This window comes from Salmo salar, chromosome 19 (assembly GCF_965601325.2).
Source record: "Salmo salar chromosome 19, fSalSal1, whole genome shotgun sequence".
In the NCBI taxonomy this organism is placed as follows: domain Eukaryota; kingdom Metazoa; phylum Chordata; class Actinopteri; order Salmoniformes; family Salmonidae; genus Salmo; species Salmo salar.
Genome location: NC_138309.1, coordinates 2,183,654 through 2,207,679, shown reverse-complemented (window position 1 = coordinate 2,207,679; position 24,026 = coordinate 2,183,654). Strand labels below are relative to the sequence as shown.

The 24,026-nt window shown below is 43.0% G+C and overlaps 1 protein-coding gene across 3 annotated transcripts; it reads left to right on the top strand.

Annotated features, from left to right (window-relative positions):
* Positions 1-1,752: 1,752 nt before the first annotated feature.
* LOC106578278 (putative RNA-binding protein Luc7-like 1) lies at positions 1,753-23,989 on the top strand. 3 transcript variants are annotated; one of them, XM_045701964.2, is made up of 11 exons: positions 1,762-1,984; positions 3,337-3,407; positions 4,527-4,621; positions 18,676-18,774; positions 18,926-19,036; positions 19,128-19,271; positions 19,857-20,033; positions 20,365-20,453; positions 20,627-20,668; positions 20,770-20,934; positions 21,107-23,989. In XM_045701964.2, exons 4-11 carry the CDS (start codon positions 18,679-18,681, stop codon positions 21,252-21,254), a joined length of 972 nt encoding a protein of 323 aa, XP_045557920.1. In that variant the 5' UTR covers positions 1,762-1,984; positions 3,337-3,407; positions 4,527-4,621; positions 18,676-18,678; the 3' UTR covers positions 21,255-23,989. The 3 variants fall into 3 exon arrangements, with proteins under 3 accessions (XP_014012425.1, XP_045557920.1, XP_045557921.1); XM_014156950.3 differs by lacking the exon at positions 3,337-3,407 and having other exon boundaries at positions 1,753-1,984; XM_045701965.2 differs by lacking the exons at positions 1,762-1,984; positions 3,337-3,407 and adding an exon at positions 3,436-4,059.
* The last annotated feature ends 37 nt before the right edge of the window (positions 23,990-24,026 follow it).

The window sequence follows — 24,026 nt, the reverse complement described above, 5'->3', positions numbered from 1 at the left end:
GTGATCAAAGTTCTTCACTTGCTCCTTCAAGCTAAATCGAGGACCGATGGGGTAACGTTCGTGTATTGGACCGCCACTTATGGTAGCAATTAAACTGCATCTGGTTTCGACTGGGATTTCCACAAATGAAAGTGGCTCGTGCTAGGGCTGAGAGGGTAAAAATAAAGTGTTTGGGCTGCAGCCTTATCAAAGTTGTGCCTGTTGGTCACACGCATATCTGCCCACTCATTGGCTAGATTGATCCCACTTGATATTGCCTCCTCCTGACTGCCTTCCATTTTTAGAGCGGCCACTTGAGTGTTTTGTCAATATAATCAAAGAAAGTACATTATGAGGCTAAAATTTATTCTCCGTTAGAAATCCCCGATCACACCCGTAGGCGATGTCATGTCATCGGCTCGAACAGTCGTCTCGTGCCAAACTGCGTATGTGCAGGCTGTCAAATCAAAGGCACTCCTTTGATATAAAGTTGTTTTTGACAAAAATTAATACCTTTCAGTTTGTCACTTTCACAAGGTTTGAATAATAACATGTTCAACTACTTAAAACATGGGCTCGAATTTAGGTTGTTCCTTTTTCGATAATACTTTTTAATTCTCATTCACTTTTCAAACGCCGACCTGGTCTGTTTCGCAAGCGTTCACGGAAGTCTTGCGATGTTGTGCCTCTGGGTTTAGAAACTGCGATATAATGAATAATCTGTGATGACTGTGAAATTGGATTTTAAAAAAACTAGCTCCGACTGGGATTAATATTTTATGGAATGCACTGAAATCAGACGTTAGAGATTTCTGAGTTCCCAGCTGTTTCGAACAGAGAACCACAGTATGAGTCATAACACCCATAAAACCTAGTGGTCAAACAAGGAAATGGTGCCAATTTCTTTAAATGGACAATTCTGTAAACTGTCTAGTGCAAGTTTTAAATTGACACAATACCTGTTAGCAAAGGTATCAACTGGAGATTACGTGCTGGAGTTTGCAGGGATTTGTAGTCTTGAGTCTGAGAGTAAATAGAGCCACATATATTAATAAAAGTTACCTTGTCCAAGAGAGATTTACATTGTTATCAAAACGTAATGCCAGGGAAAGCCTACACGAAACACAGCTCTTATTTTAAGTGTTTCTAAAATTTCCTATGGGGAAAAATGAATGGTGGATAAACGATTGGGACCATTTCCCTCCTTGACTGCTAGATGTGATGAGTGCTGCGCCCTCTCATTGAGTAACTCATGTTGAAGGCCGACTGGGGTACTGCAGGCTGCCATTAGCAACTAAATTATCCTTATAACTTCTTCTGTGTGCGATTTTAAAATAATCGGTTAATAATCTGGTGTATTAGAAGCAATTATTGGTACAAAGATTGTCTTCGAAACATTGTTTTATTCACATGAAGATTGCAATTTCTACATTCAGATCCTGTTTTCTGCTAACAACGCCTGCAGTACCGCGGTCGGCTTTGAACTACCGTGGCTTCAATGAGAGGGGGCAGCACTGAGCTATACTATGGGAGGCTGTCGTTCTCCCCTTGCGGGAAGGAAGACGACAAGTTTTAGGTCCAAAATAAACCCATAAAAATGCATTGGTTTTATTTTGGACAGATTTAGGCGAGAGTGATACCTCTCGCTTCACCTCTTCCTCTCTGGTTATGTACGTGAAATGAGCTAACTTGCGTTCAAGTGGCTGTGATTGGTTAGTTGTCTGACCAACCGTCACTCCAATTGGCAAATTCTAGCACATGGGCGTGTTTTCAATAATAGGAGGTGTCGTCATTTCCTCAACTGCGAAAGAGGGGCCTGGCGAGATCGTTGAAGAAGCCTGTCCAAAGAGTAAACATATTTCATCAATAATATAGGATACACCTCCATAGACTGTGTTATCGTCTGTGTTGTGTGGAGAAGCTTTAAACAATTTACCCACAGCAATGTCGGCCCAAGCTCAAATGAGAGCTTTGCTCGATCAACTAATGGGGACTGCGAGGGACGGTGAGTAGCAAAAAGGCGGTGGCTAGCTTGTTAGCGTGCTAGCTAAAAGATGGAGCCAGTGTGGCTTGCAGTTAGCCTAGCAAACTAGTTTTTGTGTCGTGTGTCAGATGGGCATACCTTTAATGAATGGCGTACAAGAGGACGTTTGTGTGACATAAAAGGAGCTCATTCATGATTTAGTCCTGGCCTAGTTGTTGTTTCACGATTTAATGTTTGTATCCATAGCTAATGACGTCCACTTCGCCATTAATTGTTGATAGAGCAGTCGTCTAGATCAGTGATTCTCAACTATAGGGCCTCTGGGGGCCTCAGAGTTTAAGGGGTCCCTGAAAAATCAGGGATAAAACTCATGTTATAGCTACATTTTCATAAATATTTTTGATAACTTAAGAATTAAGTTATTAAAACTTGCCATGTAACTCTGTTTTTAGAACATTGTTGGTAGTAAAACATCTTTAGACTATAACACTACACAATGTTATATGCATGTGTGAAAAAAAGTATATTTCTATCTAAGTATTAAGTAGTTTGTTGTGCTATGAGGTGTAATGGATCATGATAAACGGATATCAAAACTGTAGGGCAAATTGACGTTCGAAGATGAGACCACCTAATACCCCCATCAACAAGGTTATACACACAACCCTTAATGACAGAAGCAAATGCAACATCCTACAATGCTTGCAGCACTAGCTCCACAACAATGCCTGCGAAAGTGGGTTAAAATGGCAAATAATCTAAAGCATAAAACAATGTTTAACAAGACACGATCACTAGAAGTAACTCAACAAAAATATGAAGTATATCTAACCAATAATACGTTTTGGAATTGATCAAATTAAGTGTGATCTAAGAATTTTTGTAGATGCTGGACTTTAACCTTTGGTGTTTAACAAACACACTATATTAAGTACATTATAAATAAGAATACATCATGTTGGAAATCCTAAAAAAGCTGATGCAAATAGTAAACTCATCTTTTGAAAGTAGAACTAGCACAATATCTTTGTACATTGACAGGAGCTTAAAACAGTCATACCGTGCACAGTATCTACTATATTGTGTAGCATTTGTAGAAGCACCACTTCCATAGTAAATGACGTATCTGGCTACAAGGATACAAACATTAAAAACATAACAGCCGCCATTTAGTAAGGATGTAATGTCTACAATGGTAACGTAAAGTTGGATAAACTGACTTCAATCCATGGTTCTTCTTTGGGCTTAATCAGACTAACAAAGTGAGTTTGTCGAGTGGGGTTGTGTGTGAGTGTTGAGATGAATTCAAATTTTTCCCGACATATGTTGCATACAAATTGAACAATTGTGGCCCCTTTATTTTATTCATAAAGGTTCAGTGTATCTTTGCCAGCCTACTTCAATCTGCAAAGGAGTTGCAGAAAAGCCTCATGTTCATCGAGCCGTGAGTCACATGATTTTTAAAGCTGTTATGAACAATAGTAATCCAAACAATTGTTTGCTTTCCGGAAGTTGTTGTACTTTTTTTTTTTAGCATCACAACAAGGATATTAAAATCTTCAATGACTCTTTGAATTACAATTTGGAAGTAGTACATGCAGCCTGAACTAAGACACTGTCTGGTTGCACTGAAAGCCAAGGAGCTTTAGACGTCTTTTGTCAAGCAAGACATCTATTGTCAAGCAATACAATCTGACTTGTGTGTCATTCATATCAACTTCCTTACTACAGGTATGGGCAAGAAAACAGTTCCCATTTTATACTTTTCTACCGTGGGTTTAAAATTCTGCAGCTGAGGTCTTGAAGATGCAGATGGGTACAGTATATGTTGCAGCTCGCAGTGTGTATAAAACTACCATATTTTTCCCTTCTTGGTTTCACTATTTTCTATGTTCCATTTGTGTCAGGGACTTGGTTGGCGCCAACTAGGCTAAGCCAAAATCTTTTTTTAATGGCCTTTTATTTTGTTGAAATTAGGAGATCTAGCTGACACAGTAACAGCTGTTACAGGCAGCCCAGTTAAGCTGAATGACAATGCCATGACACCAAGGTAGCCTGATGAACCTGTCCATGTCAATCATAAGACCACCCATACAGTAAGCTTACTACCATGTTTTTCTATAGGCCAATATTCTTTAGTTGAACAAGTGCTTTCAGAAAGACACGAGAGTGGAAAGTCACTCTGAGTCTTAGCAAAACGTAGGCCTATATTATTACATTATTCATGTAGTTTCGAGGCTCTGGTAAGGTAAGCCTCCAAGTCACGGCAGAAAATACATCAAGCCATCAGGGACACGCCACTCAGGCCACAATGCAGGCCCCAAGTGGATGTCATGAATACTGTCCAAAGGCACACATTCTGTCAGTACGATACATTGTAGCTCAATGTATCTGTTCATATCACCCCAATAAGGAGAATCCCAAGATGCAATTGTAAAAATTGTCAAATCTATGCCCCTCTACCCTAATATGGGCACACATAGTTATGCTAAAGCATTGGATACCTCGCTCTAGTGGATGAGTATGTGAGGTCTTTCTAACTGTTGGTTTTGTACTGTTTCAGGGGATGAGACGCGGCAGAGGGTCAAATTCACTGATGAGCGGGTCTGCAAAAGCCATCTCCTGAACTGCTGTCCCCACGACATCCTCTCCGGAACTGTAAGTAGACTAAGCACTCTCTTCTTCCTTTGTGTCTCCTCCAGACAGGGATGGCGGAATCCATTTTGACAGGGGGTGCAGGGAATAAATATTTTTTTAAAGCCTTGTTTAGATATTTTTCTGCTTATAATTTCTTACATTTGGTAGACTATTTCTTAGTGAACTTGTCTCGTTGCTCTAGAATACTAAATAAAGCCTTGCTTACCAGAATAATGTCCTACATCGATAGAATGCATCATCATAATCTAGTTGACATTGGAAAAGTTTTCGCATACATTTCTGCTTCTCTTGTGGAGCGAGGACATTTAGGGACCGGGAAGATTTTAGTGCCTTCAGAAAGTATTCACGCCCCTTGACTTTTTCCACATTTTGTTGTCTGAATTTAATGAATTACATTTAGATTTTGTGTCACTGGCCTACACACAATACTCCATAATGTCAAAGTGGACTTATGTTTTTAGATTTTTTTTTACAAATGAATTAAAAATGAAAAGCTGATATGTCTTAAGTCAATGGATATTCAATCCCTTTGTTATGGCAAGCCGAAGTAAGTTAAGGAGTAAACATGTGCTTAACAAGTGATACAATAAGTTGCATGGACTCACTCTGTGTTCAATAATAGTGTTTAACATGACTTTTCAATGACTACCTCATCTCAGAAGCCCACACATACAATTTATATGTAACGTCCCTCAGTCAAGCAGTTAATGTCAAACACAGATTCAACCATAAAGATCAGGGAGGTTTTACAATGCCTCAAAGAAGGGCAACAATTTTAATCCAAGATGGCGGCGCAGTAGGATGTGTATATCTGTCTTTGTCTTATCCCGTGTCTTATCCCTTGTAAATAGCCCGTCTTTTTTCATATATCTTAATCTCACTTCTATCTATAAACTAAATATACTTTCCTGCAACCCGCCTCATCCAATGTGGTTTGGATCTGCTGGAACTTCCATCAGGAGCTACCCAGCATATTGGACTGCTTCTCTCTACCAAATCACCGGATTCCTGCCGCTCTGGATCATTACACTAGATCATTACTCCTAGCTAGCTACACGGAGCCCCGCCGATCCTTCACGACTGGACTGCCGACAAGATTGTCCGATGTGGTCTCAACAGGCTATTCTGTTACGATATCGCCGCAGAACCATCTACGTGCCCCGGCCCGTCAGCTTTTTATGAATGCTGTGTCCCCTGCTCGCCCAGTGTAGTAGTGAATACCGTACAGCACCCTGTCTCACCTATTGCTACTCTTGACCCTATGATCACTCGAGTACATAGCTGATGCCCCCTGGACTGTTTCAATAACACGGTACCTCATTTTGTTTACCTGTCGGCCCCAGCCTCGAACTCAGGTCCTGTATGTATCTAATTGACCGCTCTGCCCTTTCTTTGCCATTTACCCGTTGTCTTAGCTCTCCTGATCAACACCTGTGATTGCTTTATGCCTCGCTCTGTCAATATGCCTTGTCTACTGCTGTCTTGGCTAGTTTTTATTGCTTTATTTCACTGTAGCGCCCTCGGTCCCACTCAAATTGCCTTAGCTCTTTCGTCCCACCCCACACACATGCGGAAACCTCACCTACATTAAGTGATGCCTCCAGAGACAAAACCTCATCACGCAACGCATAGGTTTACCTCCACTGTACTCACATCCTACCATACCCTTGTCTGTACAATATGCCTTGAATCTATTCCACCACACCCAGAAATCTGCTCCTTTTATTCTCTGTCCCCAACGCACCAGACAACCAGTTCTTATAGCCTTTAGCCGTTCCCTCATCCTACTCCTCCTCTGTTCCTCTGGTGATGTAGAGGTTAACCCAAGCCCTGTAGCCCCCAGTTCCACTCCTATACCCCAGGCGCTATCATTTGTTGACTTCTGTAACCGTAAAAGCCTTGGTTTCATGCATGTTAACATTAGAAGCCTCCTCCCTAAGTTTGTTTTTTTCACTGCTTTGGCACACTCTGCCAAAACCCTGATGTCCTAGCCGTGTCTGAATCCTGGCTTAGGAAGGCCACCAAAAATTCAGAAATTTCCATCCCCAACTATAACGTTTTCCGCCAAGATAGAACTGCCAAGGGGGGTGGAGTTGCAATCTACTGCAGAGACAGCATGTAGAGTTCTGTCATGCTATCCAGGTCTGTGCCCAAACAATTCAAGCTTCTACTTTTAAAAATCCACCTTTCCAGAAATAAGTCTCTCACTGTTGCCGCTTGTTATAGACCCCGCTCAGCCCCCGGCTGCGCCCTGGACACCATATGTGAATTGATTTCCCCCCATCTATCTTCAGAGTTTGTACTGTTAGGTGACCTAAACTGGGATATGCTTAACACCCCAGCCATCCTACAATCTAAGCTAGATGCCCTCAATCTCACCCGAATTATCATGGAACCTACCAGGTACAACCCCAAATCCGTAACCATGGGCACCCTCATAGATCATCCTGACCAACCTGCCCTCTAATACACCTCTGCTGTCTTCAACCAGGATCTCAGCGATCACTGCCACATTGCCTGCATCCGTAATGGGTCCACGGTCAAACGACCACCCCTCATCACAGTCAAACGCTCCCTAAAACACTTCAGCGAGCAGGCCTTTCTAATCGACCTGGCCCGGCTATCCTGGAAGGATATTGACCTCATTCCGTCAGTAGAGGATGCCTGGTTATTCTTAAAAAGTGCTTTCCTCACCATCTTAAATAAGCATGCCACATTCAAAAAAAAATTGAACCAGGAACAGATATTGCCCTTGGTTTACTCCAGACTTGACTGCCCTTGACCAGTACAAAAACATCCTGTGGCGTACTGTATTGGTATCAAATAGCCCCCACGATATGCAACTTTTCAGGGAAGTTAGGAACCAATATACACAGGCAGTTAGGAAAGCAAAGGCTAAAGTCCATGGAGAATAAGAGCACCTCCTCCCAGCTGCCCACTGCACTGAGGCTAGGAAACACTGTCACCACCGATAAATCTACGATAATTGATCGTTTCAATAAGCATTTTTCTATGGCTGGCCATGCTTTCCACCTGGCTACCCCTACCCCGGTCAACAGCTCTGCACCCCTCACAGCAACTTGCCCAAGCCTCCCCCATTTCTCCTTCACCCAAATCCAGATAGCTGATGTTCTGAAAGAGCTGCCAAATCTGGACCCCCTTTGTGAAATGATCTGCCGCAATTGTTGCAACCCCTATTACTAGCCTGTTAAACCTCTCTTTCGTATCGTCTGAGATCCCCAAAGATTGGAAAACTGCCACGGTCATCTCTTCCCCCCCTTCAAAGGGGGTGACACTCGACCCAAACTGTTAGACTTATATCTATCCTACCCTGCCTTTCTAAGGTCTTCGAAAGCCAAGTTAACAAACAGATCACCTACCATTTTGAATCCCACCGTACCTTCTCCGCTATGCAGTCTGGTTTCCGAGCTAGTCATGGGTGCACCTCAGCCACGCTCAAGGTCCGAAACGATATCATAACCGCCATCGACAAAAGACAATACTGTACAGCCGTATTCATCGACCTGGCCAAGGCTTTCAATTCTGTCAATCACCACATTTTTATCGGCAGACTCAACAGCCTTGTTTTCTCAAATGACTTCCTCGCCTGGTTCACCAACTACTTCTCTGATGGAGTTCAGTGTGTGAAATCGGAGGGCCTGTTGTCCGGACCTCTGGCATTCTATATGGGGGTGCCACAGGGTTCAATTCTCGGGCCGACTCTTTTTTTTCTGTATACATCAATGATGTCGCTCTTGCGGCTGGTGTTTCTCTGATCCACCTCTACGCAGACGACACCATTCTGTATACTTCTGGCCCTTCTTTGGACACTGTTGACAAACCTCCCAATGAGCTTCAATGCCATACAACAGTCCTGCCGTGGCCTCCAACTGCTCTTAAATGCAAGTAAAAATAAATGCATGCTCTTCAACCGATCGCTGCCCACACCCGCCCGCCTAGCATCACTACTCTGGATGGTTCTGACTTAGAATATGTGGACAACTACAAATACCTAGTTGTCTGGTTAGACTGAACTCTCCTTCCAGACTCACATTAAGCATCTCCAATCCAAATTAAATCTAGAATCGGCTTCCTATTTCGCAACAAAGCATCCTTCACTCATGCTGCCAAACATACCCTCGTAAAACTGACTATCCTACTGATCCTTGACTTCGGGTATGTCATTTACAAAATAGCCTCCAACACTCTACTCAGCAAATTGGATGCAGTCTATCACAGTGCCATCTGTTTCGTCACCAAAGCTCCATATACTACTCATCACTGCGACCTCTATGCACTTGTTGGCTGGCCCTCGCTTCATATTCGTCGCCACTGGCTTCAGATCATCTATAAGTCTTTGCTAGGTAAAGCCCCGCCTTATCTCAGCTCACTGGTCACCATAGCAGCACCCACCCATAGCACACGGTCCAGCAGATATATTTCACTGGTCATCCCCAAAGCCTTTCCTTCCAGTTCTCTGCTGCCAATGACTGGAACAAACTGCAAAAATCACTGAAGCTGGAGACTCATATTTCCCTCACTAACGTTAAGCATCAGCTATCAGAGCAGCTTACAGATAGATCATTGCACCTGTACATAGCCCATCTGTAATTAGCCCATCCAACTACCTCATCCCCATATTGTTATTTATTTGATTTATACACTGCTCAAAAAAATAAAGGGAACACTAAAATAACACATCCTAGATCTGAATGAATGAAATAATCTTATTAAATACTTTTTTCTTTACATAGTTCAATGTCCTGACAACAAAATCAAACAAAAATAATCAATGGAAATCCAATTTATCAACCCATGGAGGTCTGGATTTGGAGTCACACTCAAAATTAAAGTGGAAAACCATACTACAGGCTGATCCAACTTTGATGTAATGTCCTTAAAACAAGTCAAAATGAGGCTCAGTAGTGTGTGTGGCCTCCACGTGCCTGTATGACCTCCCTACAACGCCTGGGCATGCTCCTGATGAGGTGGCGGATGGTCTCCTGAGGGATCTCCTCCCAGACCTGGACTAAAGCATCCGCCAACTCCTGGACAGTCTGTGGTGCAACGTGGCGTTGGTGGATGGAGCGAGACATGATGTCCCAGATGTGCTCAATTGGATTCAGGTCTGGGGAACGGGCGGGCCAGTCCATAGCATCAATGCCTTCCTCTTGCAGGAACTGCTGACACACTCCAGCCACATGAGGTCTAGCATTGTCTTGCATTAGGAGGAACCCAGGGCCAACCGCACCAGCATATGGTCTCACAAGGGGTCTGAGGATCTCATCTCGGTACCTAATGGCAGTCAGGCTACCTCTGGCAAGCACATGGAGGGCTGTGCGGCCCCCCAGAGAAATGCCACCCCACACCATGACTGACCCACCGCCAAACCGGTCATGCTGGAGGATGTTGCAGGCAGCAGAACGTTCTCCACGGCATCTCCAGACTCTGTCACATGTGCTCAGTGTTTGTTACGTTAATGCTTTATTCTGAAATTAATTCAGTGTTTTTTTTTCCCTCATCAATTTACACTACCCCTTAATGACAAAGCAAAAACAGGTTTTCATAAATTTCAGCAAATGTATAATTTTTTTAAAGTATTCAGATGCTGTAGAAACATCTCAAGGATGATCAATGGTAGCAGGATGCACCTGGGCTCTATTTTGAGTCTCATAGCAGTACTGAGTACTTATGTAGGGTATTTGTTTATTTTTAATACATTTTCAAAAATGTCAAAACCTGTTTTCGTTATGGGGTATTGTGTGTAGATTTGAGGGTAAAGGGTCTGAATACTTTCCAAATGCACTGTATATCACCAGTAGTACATTTACTGTTAATTCCTATCATTTCTAATCAACAATGTTTGTTTGGTTATGGTAATATCTAATTTATTTGTCACATGCGCCGAATGCAACACGTGTAGGTAGACCTTATCGTGAAATGCTTACTTACAAGCCCTTGGCTGAGTAACATCTGGAGGAAACCTGGCACCATCCCTACGGTGAAGCATGGTGGTAGCAGTATCATGCTGTGGGGATGTTTTTCAGCGGAAGGGACTGGGAGACTAGTCAGGATTGAGGGAAAGATGAACGGAACAAAGTACAGAGATCCTTGATGAAAACCTGTTCCAGAGCGCTCCGGACCTCAGACTGGGGGCGAAGGTTCACCTTCCAGCAGGACAATGGCCCTAAGCACACAATCAAGTCAATGCAGGAGTGGCTTCAGAACAAGTCTCTGAATGTCCTTGAGTGGCCCAGCCAGAGCTCAGACTTGAACCTGATCAAACATCTCTGGAGAGACCTGAAAATAGCTGTGCAGCGACACTCCCCATCCAACCTGACAAAGCTTGAGAGGATCTACAGAGAAGAATGGGAGAAACTCCACAAATACAATTGTGCCAAGCTTGTAGTGTCATACCCAAGAAGACTTGAGGCTGTAATCGCTGCCAAAGGTGTTTCAACAAAATACTGAGTAAAGGGTCTGAATATTTAGGTGAACGGGATATTTCAGGCTTTAACATAACAAAATGTGGAAAAAGTCATGGGGTCTGAATACTTTCCGAAAGCACTGTATTTGGAAAAATACACGTTGGCTGCATGTTATGGTTATGCTTGTCATTGTCAAGGACCTAGGGAGTTTTTCAGATAAAAATAAATGGAATAGAGCTAAGCAAAGGCAAAATCCTAGAGGAAAACCTGGTTGTCTGCTTTCCAACAGACACTGGGAGACAAATTCACCTGTCACCAGGACAGTAACTTAAAACACAAGGTCAAATATACACTGGAGTTGCTTATCAAGACCACATTGAGTTGCCTAGTTATAGTTTTGAATTCGAAAAACATGTTTTCACTTTGCGATGGGATTCTGTTTGTAGATTGTTGAGGGGGGAAAAAATTATCAAATTTGAATTCCATCTGTAACACAAAATATGGATTAAGTCGAGGGGTATGAATAGTTTCTGAAGCCATTGTACATACAAAATGTCTGAATGTCATCAGTTTTAAAGAAATTAAAAGCTGTGAAAACGATCCACCATGTTTCTGATAGTTTTGAAGTTGATCTTGGATGCATGTTTTATGTGGTGAAAATGAAATATTGTCAGCTTTTATGTCGCTTAAAAAAAAATCACATTTAGGCTACGCAACAGTCCCTATCCACACATTTGCATTCTCTCAAGATGCTGAAAGAAAGAAGTCATATTTCTCTACTCTTGTGCCTGAGACAATATTAACATTTGGTGGGTCCTTTTACTGCAATAAATGTAATTATGCAGGAGTTAATGGTCTACATATGAGCCTACAGTCAGTGTCCAGACTTCAGTTATTATTACTGTTCCCATCTGAACTTCAAAGGTGCGCAAACCAGGGGGTGCTGCTGCACCCCTACTTTCGCTGTCTCTACCTCCAGGGCTCTAAAGTGTGATCGTTTTGGTCTTATATGCTCCTACATTTTTATATGGAAGCACCAGAGCAGCAAGGGAAAAAAATCACCCAGACAATAATAATTATTGTAATGATTAGGCATTGCTAGCCCAAACTTCTTTGAACAGTTATTACCGGTGATGTTTATTTATTTTAATTCTTATTTATTTTATTCTCTATTCTAGGGGCATATACCATGTCGCAGCCATTCTGAAACTACTGATGGGCCGTTAACCATTTGTAAACGCCTTGTTCAATCATGTTAACTCATTAGCTAGCTCAACATTTGGGGGCACATAAAGAAAGGAAAAGGGATAGCTTCTTAGAATTACATTTTTTCCCTATAGGAGTTCAATGAACGAAGGACAAATCTCTTTATTTTTGTGGGGTGGTAGATCAGCTTCAATATTGCAGATTGAGCCCAAAATCTATCCAAATAATTGTTTGCATCATTTGTAATGCCCCTTCGCCCCCTGATTGGAGTAAACTAACAGCCAACAATACATCTTCTACTGCTACCAATGACTACAGTGAGTGTACAAAACCATTATGAACACCTGCTCTTTCCTGACATAGATTGACTAGGTGAAAGATATGAATGCTTTTTAAGCCTTACACAATCCATGTCTCAATTGTCTTATGTGTGCCATTCAGAGGGTGAGGACAAGACAAAAGATTTAAGTGCCTTTGAACAGGGTATGGTAGTAGGTGCCAGGCGCTCCGTTTTGTGTCAAGAACTTGAACACTGCTGGGTTTTTCACACTTAACAGTTTCCAGTTTCCTCCAACAATAGTCCACTACCCAAAGGACTTCTAGCCAACTTAACGCAACTGTGGGACGCATTGGAGTCAACATTTGCCAGCATCCCTGTGGAACGCTTTGACACCTTGTAGAGTCCTTGGCCCAACGAATTGAGGCTTTCCTGAGGGCGAAAGAGTGGATGAATCTTAATATTAGGAAGGTGTTTTTAATGTTTTGTACGCTGTGTATATATGAATGGACAAAGCCATCGATCACATGGCATCATTCATTCCTATGTGAAGACTCAATAACACATTGAAGCCAAATGAAGTCAGTTAAGTTCACGTCTCATGGAGAGTTTGAGCTACTCCTGGAAGTGATGTTACAAGCTAGCTCAGTGATGCCCCCTCTCATTGAGTAACTCCAGTTGAAGCACAACTAGGGTACTGCAGTCTGCCATAAGCAACTCAATTATACTTATAACTTCTTCTTGTGTCTTCTCCCTGTGTGATCACTACCTTCTCTCTCGAAATCAATGACTGAGCACCGAATGCATCCCTACGCGTCCTACAAATAGAATATCAGAGTTCGGAGTGTGACGGCATATCAGAATGAGTGCTTCATCCAATATCACCTGTGACAGCTGTGAGCAGCCAGCCACATCTCCTAACCAGCCATTAGCCTACTTAGCTGCTTCTCTCCATCGGTTCCTTCTGCGCCTCTCCGTCAGTTTTAAAATGTTATTTAGCCGCGATGGTGAGCTGGGATGTGCGGACAGTGATGGGGTTTCTGTTACATTTGTTTAAAATATTAGCGTGGCTTGCAGTACGAGCGAAGTGGATACGTATCTTTTAATTTCACCTGTAAGAACAAGCAGGCCAGTCTGACTAGGCTTCGTTTTCACGTAGCCTCTAAGTACCACTGCCATAGAGGAAAAATAGAGCACAGTGACCGCTATGGTTGTGCCTTTACATCACTGAAATCCACGAGTATCTAGCCCAAACTCAAAAGTTATGCCCCATATTACCAGCACTACCATCTCCCCTTTCTACTGCGAATTGGTGCACGTTTTATAATTTTATAAACCATGTCGCTGCCTGCAAGTTTTTGGTTTGATAACGGTCTTGTTTAGTCATGTTACCTGGCTAGCTAGCTAACAACATGATACCTTTGCTATGAACAGAAGTGGATAGCACAGGAAAAAAAGAAAATGCATAGATGGTCTACTCAGATGCTTTAAAGGTACGATTCATATGCCTAATCAATGTAATTCTAAGCTGAATCAAATCAGTATTTTTCTGCTGTTCCTTAAATTATGTTTGGTGCCTAACCTTTTGGAAGAGTGCAAAGATTTTTTTATTTTTTTATCATATTTTACAACTGATTAAACTAACACTGCAAAAGTGTGCTTATTTGGTAGGCTGTGTCTGAAGAGTAGGCTAAAGATGGTTTCATATAGGCCTAGTGTGCTGTCACCTTACTATCACAATGAAAAGGCAGACCGTTATGCATTTACAGTGCCAGTCAGAAGTTTGGACACCTACTCATTCAGGGGTTTTACTTTATTTTGACCATTTTCTACATTGTAGAATAATAGTGAAGACGTCAAAACTATGAAATAGCACATGGAATCATGTAGTAATAAAAAAAAAAGTGTTAAACAAGTCAAAATATATTTGAGATTCTTCAAAGTAGCCACCCTTTATGGACTTGGTATTTTACCAAATTGGGCTATCTTCTGTATTCCACCCCTACCATGTCACAACACAACTGATTGGCTCAAACGCATTAAGAAGGAAATCAATTCCACATTAACTTTTAATAAGGCACACCTGTTAATTGAAATTCATTCCAGGTGACTACCCCATGAAGCTGGTTGAGTGAATGTCAAAGCAAAAGGTGGCTACTTTGAAGAATATCAAATAATCTCAGGACTCTGTCTTTCAAAGATTAATTTGTAAAAATCCAAATAACTTCACAGATCTTCATTGTAAAGGGTTTAAACAATGTTTCCCATGCTTGTTCAATGAACCATAAACAATTAAAGAACATGCACCTGTGGAACGGTCGTTAAGACACTAACAGCTTACAGACGGTAGGCAAATAAGGTCACAGTTATGAAAACTTAGGACACTAAAGAGGCCTTTCAACTGACTCTGAAAAACACCAAAAGAAAGATACCCAGGGTCCCTGCTCATCTGCGTGAACGTGTCTTAGGCATGCTGCAAGGAGGCATGAGGACTGCAGATGTGGCCAGGGCAATAAATTGGCATGTTTGTACTGTGAGACGCCTAAGACGGCGCTACAGGGAGACGGGATGGACAGCTAATCGTCCTCGCAGTGGCAGACCACGTCTAACAACACCTGCACCGGATCGGTACATCCGAACATCACACCTGCGGGACAGGTACAGGATGGCAACAACAACTACCCGAGTTACACCAGGAACGCACAATCCCTCCCTCCAGTTCTCAGACTGTCCGCAGTAGGCTGAGAGAGTCTGGACTGAGGGATTTTAGGCCTGTTGTAAGGCAGGTCCTCACCAGACATCACCGACAACAACGTTGCCTATGGGCACAAACCCACCGACGCTGGACCAGACAGGACTGGCAAAGTGATCTTTGCTGACGAGTTGCGGTTTTGTCTCACCAGGGTGATGGTCGGATTCGCGTTTATTGTCGAAGGAAAGAGCGTTACCCCGAGGCATGTACTCTGGAGCGGGATCGATTTGGAGGTGGAGGGTCCGTCATGGTCTGGGGCGGTTTGTCACAGCATTATCGAACTGAGCATGTTATCATTGCAGGCAATCTCATCGCTGTGCGTTACAGGGAAGACATCCTCCTCATGTGGTACCCTTCCTGCGGGCTCATCCTGACATGCCCCTCCAGCATGACAATGCCACCAGCCATACTGCTCGTTCTGTGCGTGATTTCCTGCAAGACAGTTATGTCAGTGTTCTGCCATGGCCAGCGAAGAGCCCGGATCTCAAACCCATTGAGCACGTCTGGGACCTGTTGGATCAGAGGGTGAGGGCTAGGGCCATTCCCCCCAGAAATGTCCGGGAACTTGCAGGTGCCTTGGTGGGGTAACACAGTGGGGTAACATCTCACAGCAAGAACTGGCAAATTTGGTGCAGTCCATGAGGAGATGCACTGCAGTACTTAATGCAGCTGGTGGCCACACCAGATACTACCTGTTACCCCTTTGTTCAGGGACACGTTCCATTTCTGTTAGTCACATGTCTGTGGAACTTGTTCAGTTTGTCTCAGTTGTTGAATCTTATGTTCATAAAAATATTTACACACGTAAACTCAGATGACAGTGAGAGGACGTTTCTTTTTTTGCTGAGTTTATAAAATATATTTTGATTATATACTTTTTTTTTTGGTTACTACAAGCTTCCAAATGTGTTATTTCGTAATTTTGATGTCTTCACTTATTATACAATGTAGAAAATTGTTCAATAAAGACAAACCCTTGAATGAGTAAGTGTGTCCAAACTTTTGACTGGGACTGTATATTCCTTACTCTATTCCTTGGGACCCAATCACAGGCATGCCTTTGGCCTGGTATCACATCGTTAGTACAATTTTGGTATTGTTACAACCCTACTCTGAAAATATGTACATTTTATTGCAGTTTACCCAGATTTTTTGTTGTTGCTTTTCTGTGCAACATTTATTCTTTCTTCTCTACCTTTTTGGACCTTTGCCAGTTTGCATCCCTAGTTATGACAAATCTCTTGCATGTCACTCTGTCTTGACTTTCTTAAAGAGACAGTGTAGAATTTAATATAAATCACCTCAATAGGAAATAGTGCTTTTAACAGAATGAAGAAACCTAATATTCCAAGTGACTTTGTATTTCAATGCAAGGTATTTGTATGAACATTTTAGCTATTATAATAAACATATCTCTTTAAAGGGTTACATATTAGTTTGTAGGGCACAACGTGTGCTTCAAAATAAGGCTCAATATAGGCTCAGTCAATTAAAAAAATATATATTTATTTTCTGGTGCTCCAAAATTTTATGTGGTACTCATACAGTGGGGGGGGGGAAGTATTTGATCCCCTGCTGATTTTGTACGTTTGCCCACTGATAAAGAAAGGATCAGTCTCTATAATTTTAATGGTAGGTTTATTTGAACAGTGAGATAGAATAACAACAAAAATATCCCTAAAAATGCATGTCAAAAATGTTATATTGATTTGCATTTTAATGAGGGAAATGAGTATTTGACCCCCTCTCAAGCAGAAAGATTTCTGGCTCCCAGATGTCTTTTATACAGGTAACGAGCTGAGATTAGGAGCACACTCTTAAAGGGAGTGCTCCTAACCGCAGCTTGTTACCTGTAAAAAAAGTCATGTCCACAGAAGCAGTCAGTCCATCAGATTCCAAACTCTCCACCATGGCCAAGACCAAAGAGCTCTCCAAGGATGTCAGGGACAAGATTGTAGACCTACACAAGGCTGGAATGGGCTACAAGACCAACGCCAAGCAGCTTGGTGAGAAGCTGACAACATTTGGTGCGATTATTCACAAATGGTAGAAACACAAAAGAACTGTCAATATCCCTCGGCTTGGGGCTCCATGCAAGATCTCAACTCGTGGGGTTGCAATGATCATGAGAACGGTGAGGAATCAGCCCAGAACTACACGGGAGGATCTTGTCAATGATCTCAAGGCAGCTGGGACCATTGTCACCAAGAAAACAATTGGTAACACACTACGCCGTGAAGGACTGAAATCCTGCAGCGCCTGCAAGGTCCCCCTGCTCAAGAATACATATACATGCCCGTCTGAAGTTTGCCAATGAACATCTGAATGATTCAGAGAACAACTGATGAAAGTGTTGTGGTTAGATGAGACCAAAATGGAGCTCTTTGGCATCAACTCGACTCGCCGTGTTTGGAGGAGGAGGAATGCTGCCTATGACCCCAAGAACACCATCTCCACCGTCAAACATGGAGGTGGAAACATTATGCTTTGGGGGTGTTTTTCTGCTAAGGGGACAGGACAACTTCACCGCATCATTTGACGGGGTCATGTACTGTGAAATCTTGGGTGAGAACCTCCTTCCCTCAGCCAGGGCATTGAAAATGGGTCGTGGATGGGTATTCCAGCATGAAAATGACCCAAAACACACGGCCAAGGCAACAAAGGAGTAGCTCAAGAAGAAGCACATTAAGGTCCTGGAGTGGCCTAGCCAGTCTCCAGAGCTTAATCCCATAGAAAATCTGTGGAGGGAGCTGAAGGTTCGAGTTGCCAAACGTCAGCCTCAACATTAATGACTTGGAGAAGATCTGCAAAGAGGAGTGGTTCAAAATCCCTCCTGAGATGTGTGCAAACCTGGTGGCCAACTACAAGAAACATCTGACCTCTGTGATTGCCAACAAGGGTTTTGCCACCAAGTACTAAGTCATGTTTTGCAGAGGGGTCAAATACTTATTTCCCTCATTAAAATGGAAATCATTTTATAACATTTGACATGTGTTTTTCTGGATTTTTTTGTCTGTCTTTCACTATTCATATAAACCTACCATTAAAATTATAGACTGATAATTTCTTTAAGTGGGCAAACGTACAAAATCAGCAGGGGATCAAATACTTTTTTCCCCCACTGTAACTTTTTTAAGTAAGGAGCACCAGTGCTACCAATTAAATAGTTTAATTTAATTTGGAGCCCTAGTCTCTTTTTCTTCGCCAGGAACCATTTCTGTTGCCCGTATATGATTATTGAATCAGCAGTTGAAGTGTAGTCAGTAATAGTGGTTGATCTATTCTGAATATTTTGTGAAGATAAAATATTTTGTGACTTCTAAAGTAGTTCACTGCAGACTGTTGGATCTATGGCTGTGTCTTGACTGGCTGACTTTGACTTCATCAACAGCGTATGGATCTGGGAGAATGTGCGAAGACCCATGACCTGGCACTCCGGGCCGACTATGAAATTGCCTCCAAGGAGCGAGACCTCTTCTTTGAGCTTGACGTAAGTGATATCCACAGTCGGCTCTATTTAAAAACAACTTAATTTATCCCCTCGGGCAAGTTAGTTGTACTTCTTCCAGTTCATTTTACCAGTACAGCAGTCTGTGTTCCATTGACTTATATGGAGTTTAATTTTCTATTATCGACAACAGGCTGTGGATCACCTGGAGTCTTTCATTGCCGATTGCGACCGGAGAACAGAGTTGGCCAAGAAACGACTGGTTGAGACCCAAGACGAGATCAGTGCGGAGGTGGCTGAAAAGGTGAGGGCAAGATTAACCTTGTACACTGAATCTTTGATTTTGACACATTTTATGCTGTTGTTGACTTGTGTTGTGTTTTGTTATTCTCCAGGCAGAGACGGTTCACGAGCTGAACGAGGAGATTGGGAAGCTCCTGGCCAAGGCAGAGCAGCTGGGTGCCGAGGGGAATGTGGATGAGGCCCAGAAGGTCCTACAGGAAGTGGAGAAAGTTCGCAGCAGGAAGAGGGATGCTGAGGTGAGGAGGGGTTGTTTTACTCACAGCATGTTTATTTTCCATCAAACTAGCCCACCTCAGACCAAATAGGTTACTGAATACGTCACTTTAATAAATGGATCGCTAGTCACTTTAATAATGTTTACATATCTTGTCTTACTCATCTCGTATGTATATACTGTATTATATACCATCTATTGCATCTTGTCTATGCCGCTCGGTCATCGCTCATCCATATATTTATATGTACATATTCTTATTCCATCCCTTTACTTAGATTTGTGTGTGTTAGGTAGTTGTTGCGGTATTGTTAGATATTACTGCACTGCCGGAACTAGAAGCACAAGCATTTCTCTACTCGTTTTAACATCTGCTAACCATCTGTGACCAATAAAATTTGATTTGATTTTGAATGTAGACCTGAGTCGTGTTCAGTAGGGCACAATGTAGCAAAAACATTTTGCAATGGAAAATTAAATGTTTTCTTATTGGACAATTTAGGTGGAACCATCCTGTTTTACTTCATTTTTGCCATACTGAACTCGAACCCCCTTCTTTCCTATCCTGACTTATCTTTCTCCATATCTTTGGTTCTGTCCTTCTCAGGAGGAGTACAGAAACTCCATGCCTGCCTCCAGTTTCCAGCAGCAGAAGCTTCGTGTCTGTGAGGTGTGCTCGGCCTACCTGGGTCTCCACGACAACGACCGTCGCCTGGCCGACCACTTTGGCGGGAAGCTGCACCTGGGCTTCATCCAGATCAGGGAGAAACTGGAAGCCCTGAAGGTATGTTCTGAACCACCTCAGACCAAATAGGTTACTGAATACACCTAGCGACATGTGGAAGTATAATCCTCAAAAGGGGATTTTTTTTTTGACTGCTTTCCCCTTTTGAGGATTCCACAGGGACTTTGTTTTTGATTTAAAGTACAGGAAACATCTCCCTTTTGAGATTAATTTAAATTTTGCAGCAAGAACATTCTTTTTGACATTAGAATGTATTGACATGAGAAGACATTTTAATGTAAACACTGAGGCTAATGTCATTGCGTAACACTGAGGCTAATGTCATTGCGTAACACTGAGGCTAATGTCTATGCTGACCATTTTCTATCAGAAAACCGTCCTGGAAAAGCAGGAGAAAAGGAACCAGGATCGTCTGAAGAGGAGAGAAGAGAGAGAGAAGGAGGAGAAGATGAAGAAGAGGTAGGTCTTAACTTTGCAAAAATCATGAAATTGATGTAGGCAGATTTTATAAACATGTCAGTGGTGATGGCAGCACTACTTGGAAAATATAATTAATCCATGTACTGTATGTGGAGACAAATGCAGATATTTTCACTGTGGCATCTCATCAATTGTTTTCTGTCACTTTATAGGACCAAATCACGGAGCAGGGAACGGAGCAGAGAACATAGAAGGTTAGTATGGGTCACCAGCCATCTACTGCTACATGAACTCTATTGAATACACTGTCTCCTAGTTTATTGCTGTATAAAACACTTCTGTGTCCATGCTGCAGGTCCAGCTCTCGCGACCGTAGGAGACGCCGTTCGCGGTCCTCGTCTCGGGAGAGGCGGCGTTCCTCCCGCTCACGCTCCAGGGACCGGGAGAGGAGGAGACGCCACCGCAGCCGATCCCGCAGCAAGGGCGGCCGCCACAGCCACGAGCCCAGCTCCCGACACAAGTAGGAGTGTACACACACACACACACACACACACACACACACACACACACACACAGTTCCATCTCATTACTTAAACAAGTGCACACTTAATCATAAAGCTTCTTATCATAATATATACACACGACAAACGCACACAGATTTGTGTGTAACAAGACAGTGTTTACGGTTCCAGGTCATCCAGGGATCGCGATCGCTCCTCCAGAGACCGTTCACGGGAGCGAAGCAGGAAGAGGGGATCCTCGGAGCGGCGGCAGGACAGCAGGGATCAGAACGGGAGAACAGACTCCCGCCGGGCGGAGGTCAGGGATAGAGACCTTTGAGGACTCTATCTCTCTCTCTCTCTCTCTCTCTCTCTCTCTCTCTCTCTCTCTCTCTCTCTCTCTCTCTCTCTCTCGCTGTCTCCATCCTCAACACACAACCTCCTTTTGTCGGTCTCTCTTTCATATCTGTCCATTACATCCATTTGAACTCTCTCCTTGTATGAATCCTCCCTCCGTTCCCCCAAAAATTATCCAGAGATGTTTTGCTTTGATTGATATTCCAGCCAACCCACTGTCCCAAATACATAGCGCTTATATGACCACAGAAGTATATACAGGTAACTGCCAAAATAATGGAAACACTTCAGTAAAACAAAGTATACTGAAAGCGGGTGCCTCCACACGTGTGGTTCTTGAGTTAATTAAGAAATTAACATCCCATCATAATTAGTGGAAGAATGGGGTTGCATTTCTCCAATAGCGTTCCAGACACTTGTAGAATCTATGGTGGCCCAACGCCCTACTAAAACACGTTATGTTGGTGTTTCCTTTATTTTGTCACCTGTATATTGTACATGCATATATATTTTAGTTTCAAGCGTTATCCTGGGATAAAAGTGTGGGGGGTTGTTGAACATTTGGCGTTGGAGTACATAAAGTCCTGACAGTGTATGTTAGATGTGATGGCTGTTGATGACATGCATATGATTACACATTCTATAAAACTGTCCCGAATATTCATTTCCTGGGGGAATCAGTAGCTGAAACTAGAGAAAGGATAAATGAGTGACCGTTGGCCATAAACTCTAAGAATAGAGCATTTCCATATTGCCGTGTTTGATGATACTGTTATTTTTAAACCGTCAGAATTGCTATGTGTGATTGAGATACTTTGCATAATTATACCTCCAGCATACTGTCCTGGGTGGTGTTCATTAGGCACCAAATGGAAGATACTGGACTGGAACAGGGAGGGGTCACCTGGACTTGTCCAATAAGAAACCTACATTTTTGTTTTCCTGTAAAAACGTTGCTAAATGTTTTCAGTTATTGCCCTAATAAACACGACCCAGCATACTGTCTTGGATTGGCTTCTCCGTGCAAGGCTTTCTTCCCTTCCTAGAGGCTATTTCACAATGCTGGTTGCATCAATTTGCCATTTGATGTTGCACTAAATATTTAACATACCAGTAATTATAGAATCTCTTCTGCACATATCTGGCCTAAGATTGATAAACTAAGCCATATTGTTCTTGTTTGACTGGATCAGGACATTTGGAAATCAAAGGGAATTTGGTCAGTTGTGAACATCAGCAAGCTCATTTCTGTCAGCTTGTGAAATACCCTCTGCTTCTATATCTGTGGTGTATACTAACTGAGGATGTTTATTGCTGGAGAGATTGTAGCAATTCAATTTAATGTCATAACTAATACGGACAAGGTTTTCTTACGTTTTAGAATTTATTGTCCTTTGTGTTCACAAACGGTTGCTAGTTTTTTTTTTTTCTCTACATAGAATTCTACAATTTTGTTCCAAGTTTTCATGTTATGAATACAAATATTAACCCTTATTATCATAGTCTTGGCATGCGAGCGGTGAAGTCTGCGTATGTGTGTAGACATGGACTTTGCATGCTTCAGTTTTGAGTAGTAATGCTGTTTTGGATTGAGAATTACTGTTCCAGGCTTCTTACTGTATGTGACCCTAGAAGTTGCCTTCGTTACTGTGGTAGTCCGCTGCTTTGCCCTGGTAGTCTGCTACGTGACCCTGGTAGTCTGCTACGTGACCCTGGTAGTCTGCTACGTGACCCTGGTAGTCTGCTACGTGACCCTGGTAGTCTGCTACGTGACCCTGGTAGTCTGCTACGTGACCCTGGTAGTCTGCTACGTGACCCTGGTAGTCTGCTACGTGACCCTGGTAGTCTGCTACGTGACCCTGGTAGTCTGCTACGTGACCCTGGTAGTCTGCTACGTGACCCTGGTAGTCTGCTACGTGGCCCTGGTAGTCTGCTACGTGGCCCTGGTAGTCTGCTACGTGGCCCTGGTAGTCCGCTGCTTTGCCCTGGTAGTCTGCTACGTGGCCCTGGTAGTCTGCTACGTGGCCCTGGTAGTCTGCTACGTGGCCCTGGTAGTCTGCTACGTGACCCTGGTAGTCTGCTACGTGACCCTGGTAGTCTGCTACGTGACCCTGGTAGTCTGCTACGTGACCCTGGTAGTCTGCTACGTGGCCCTGGTAGTCTGCTACGTGGCCCTGGTAGTCTGCTACGTGGCCCTGGTAGTCTGCTACGTGGCCCTGGTAGTCTGCTACGTGGCCCTGGTAGTCTGCTACGTGGCCCTGGTAGTCTGCTACGTGGCCCTGGTAGTCTGCTACGTGGCCCTGGTAGTCTGCTACGTGCCGGGCCCTGGTAGTCTGCTACGTTGCTACGTGGCCCTGGTAGTCCGCTGCGTGGCCCTGGTAGTCCGCTACGTTGCTACGTGGCCCTGGTAGTCCGCCACGTTACCCTGTTTTTGGCCTATGAAACTTGGTGCTGGGAACAATATCTTCAGCACAGCACCTGCTTATGACCATTTCACTTTCCAATATGTTGATGCTGATTCAGCAGTTTGTAAATGTTATTTCTTTTTTGGTTCATGTATGTCAGTCATTTGAAGTTAGATGCAAACATATATAAATGAATGCATTGCTTTTCCTAATGTGTGCCGTCTGTAGACTTTGTCAGGTCTGTTTGTATTACTTCCTGGAAGATGATTTTTGTCTTGAAGCCTGAATAAAAATCCCAGTTTTTTTTTTTTTATATTGTATTAATGTACTTACCTAAGATCTTTGCTCAG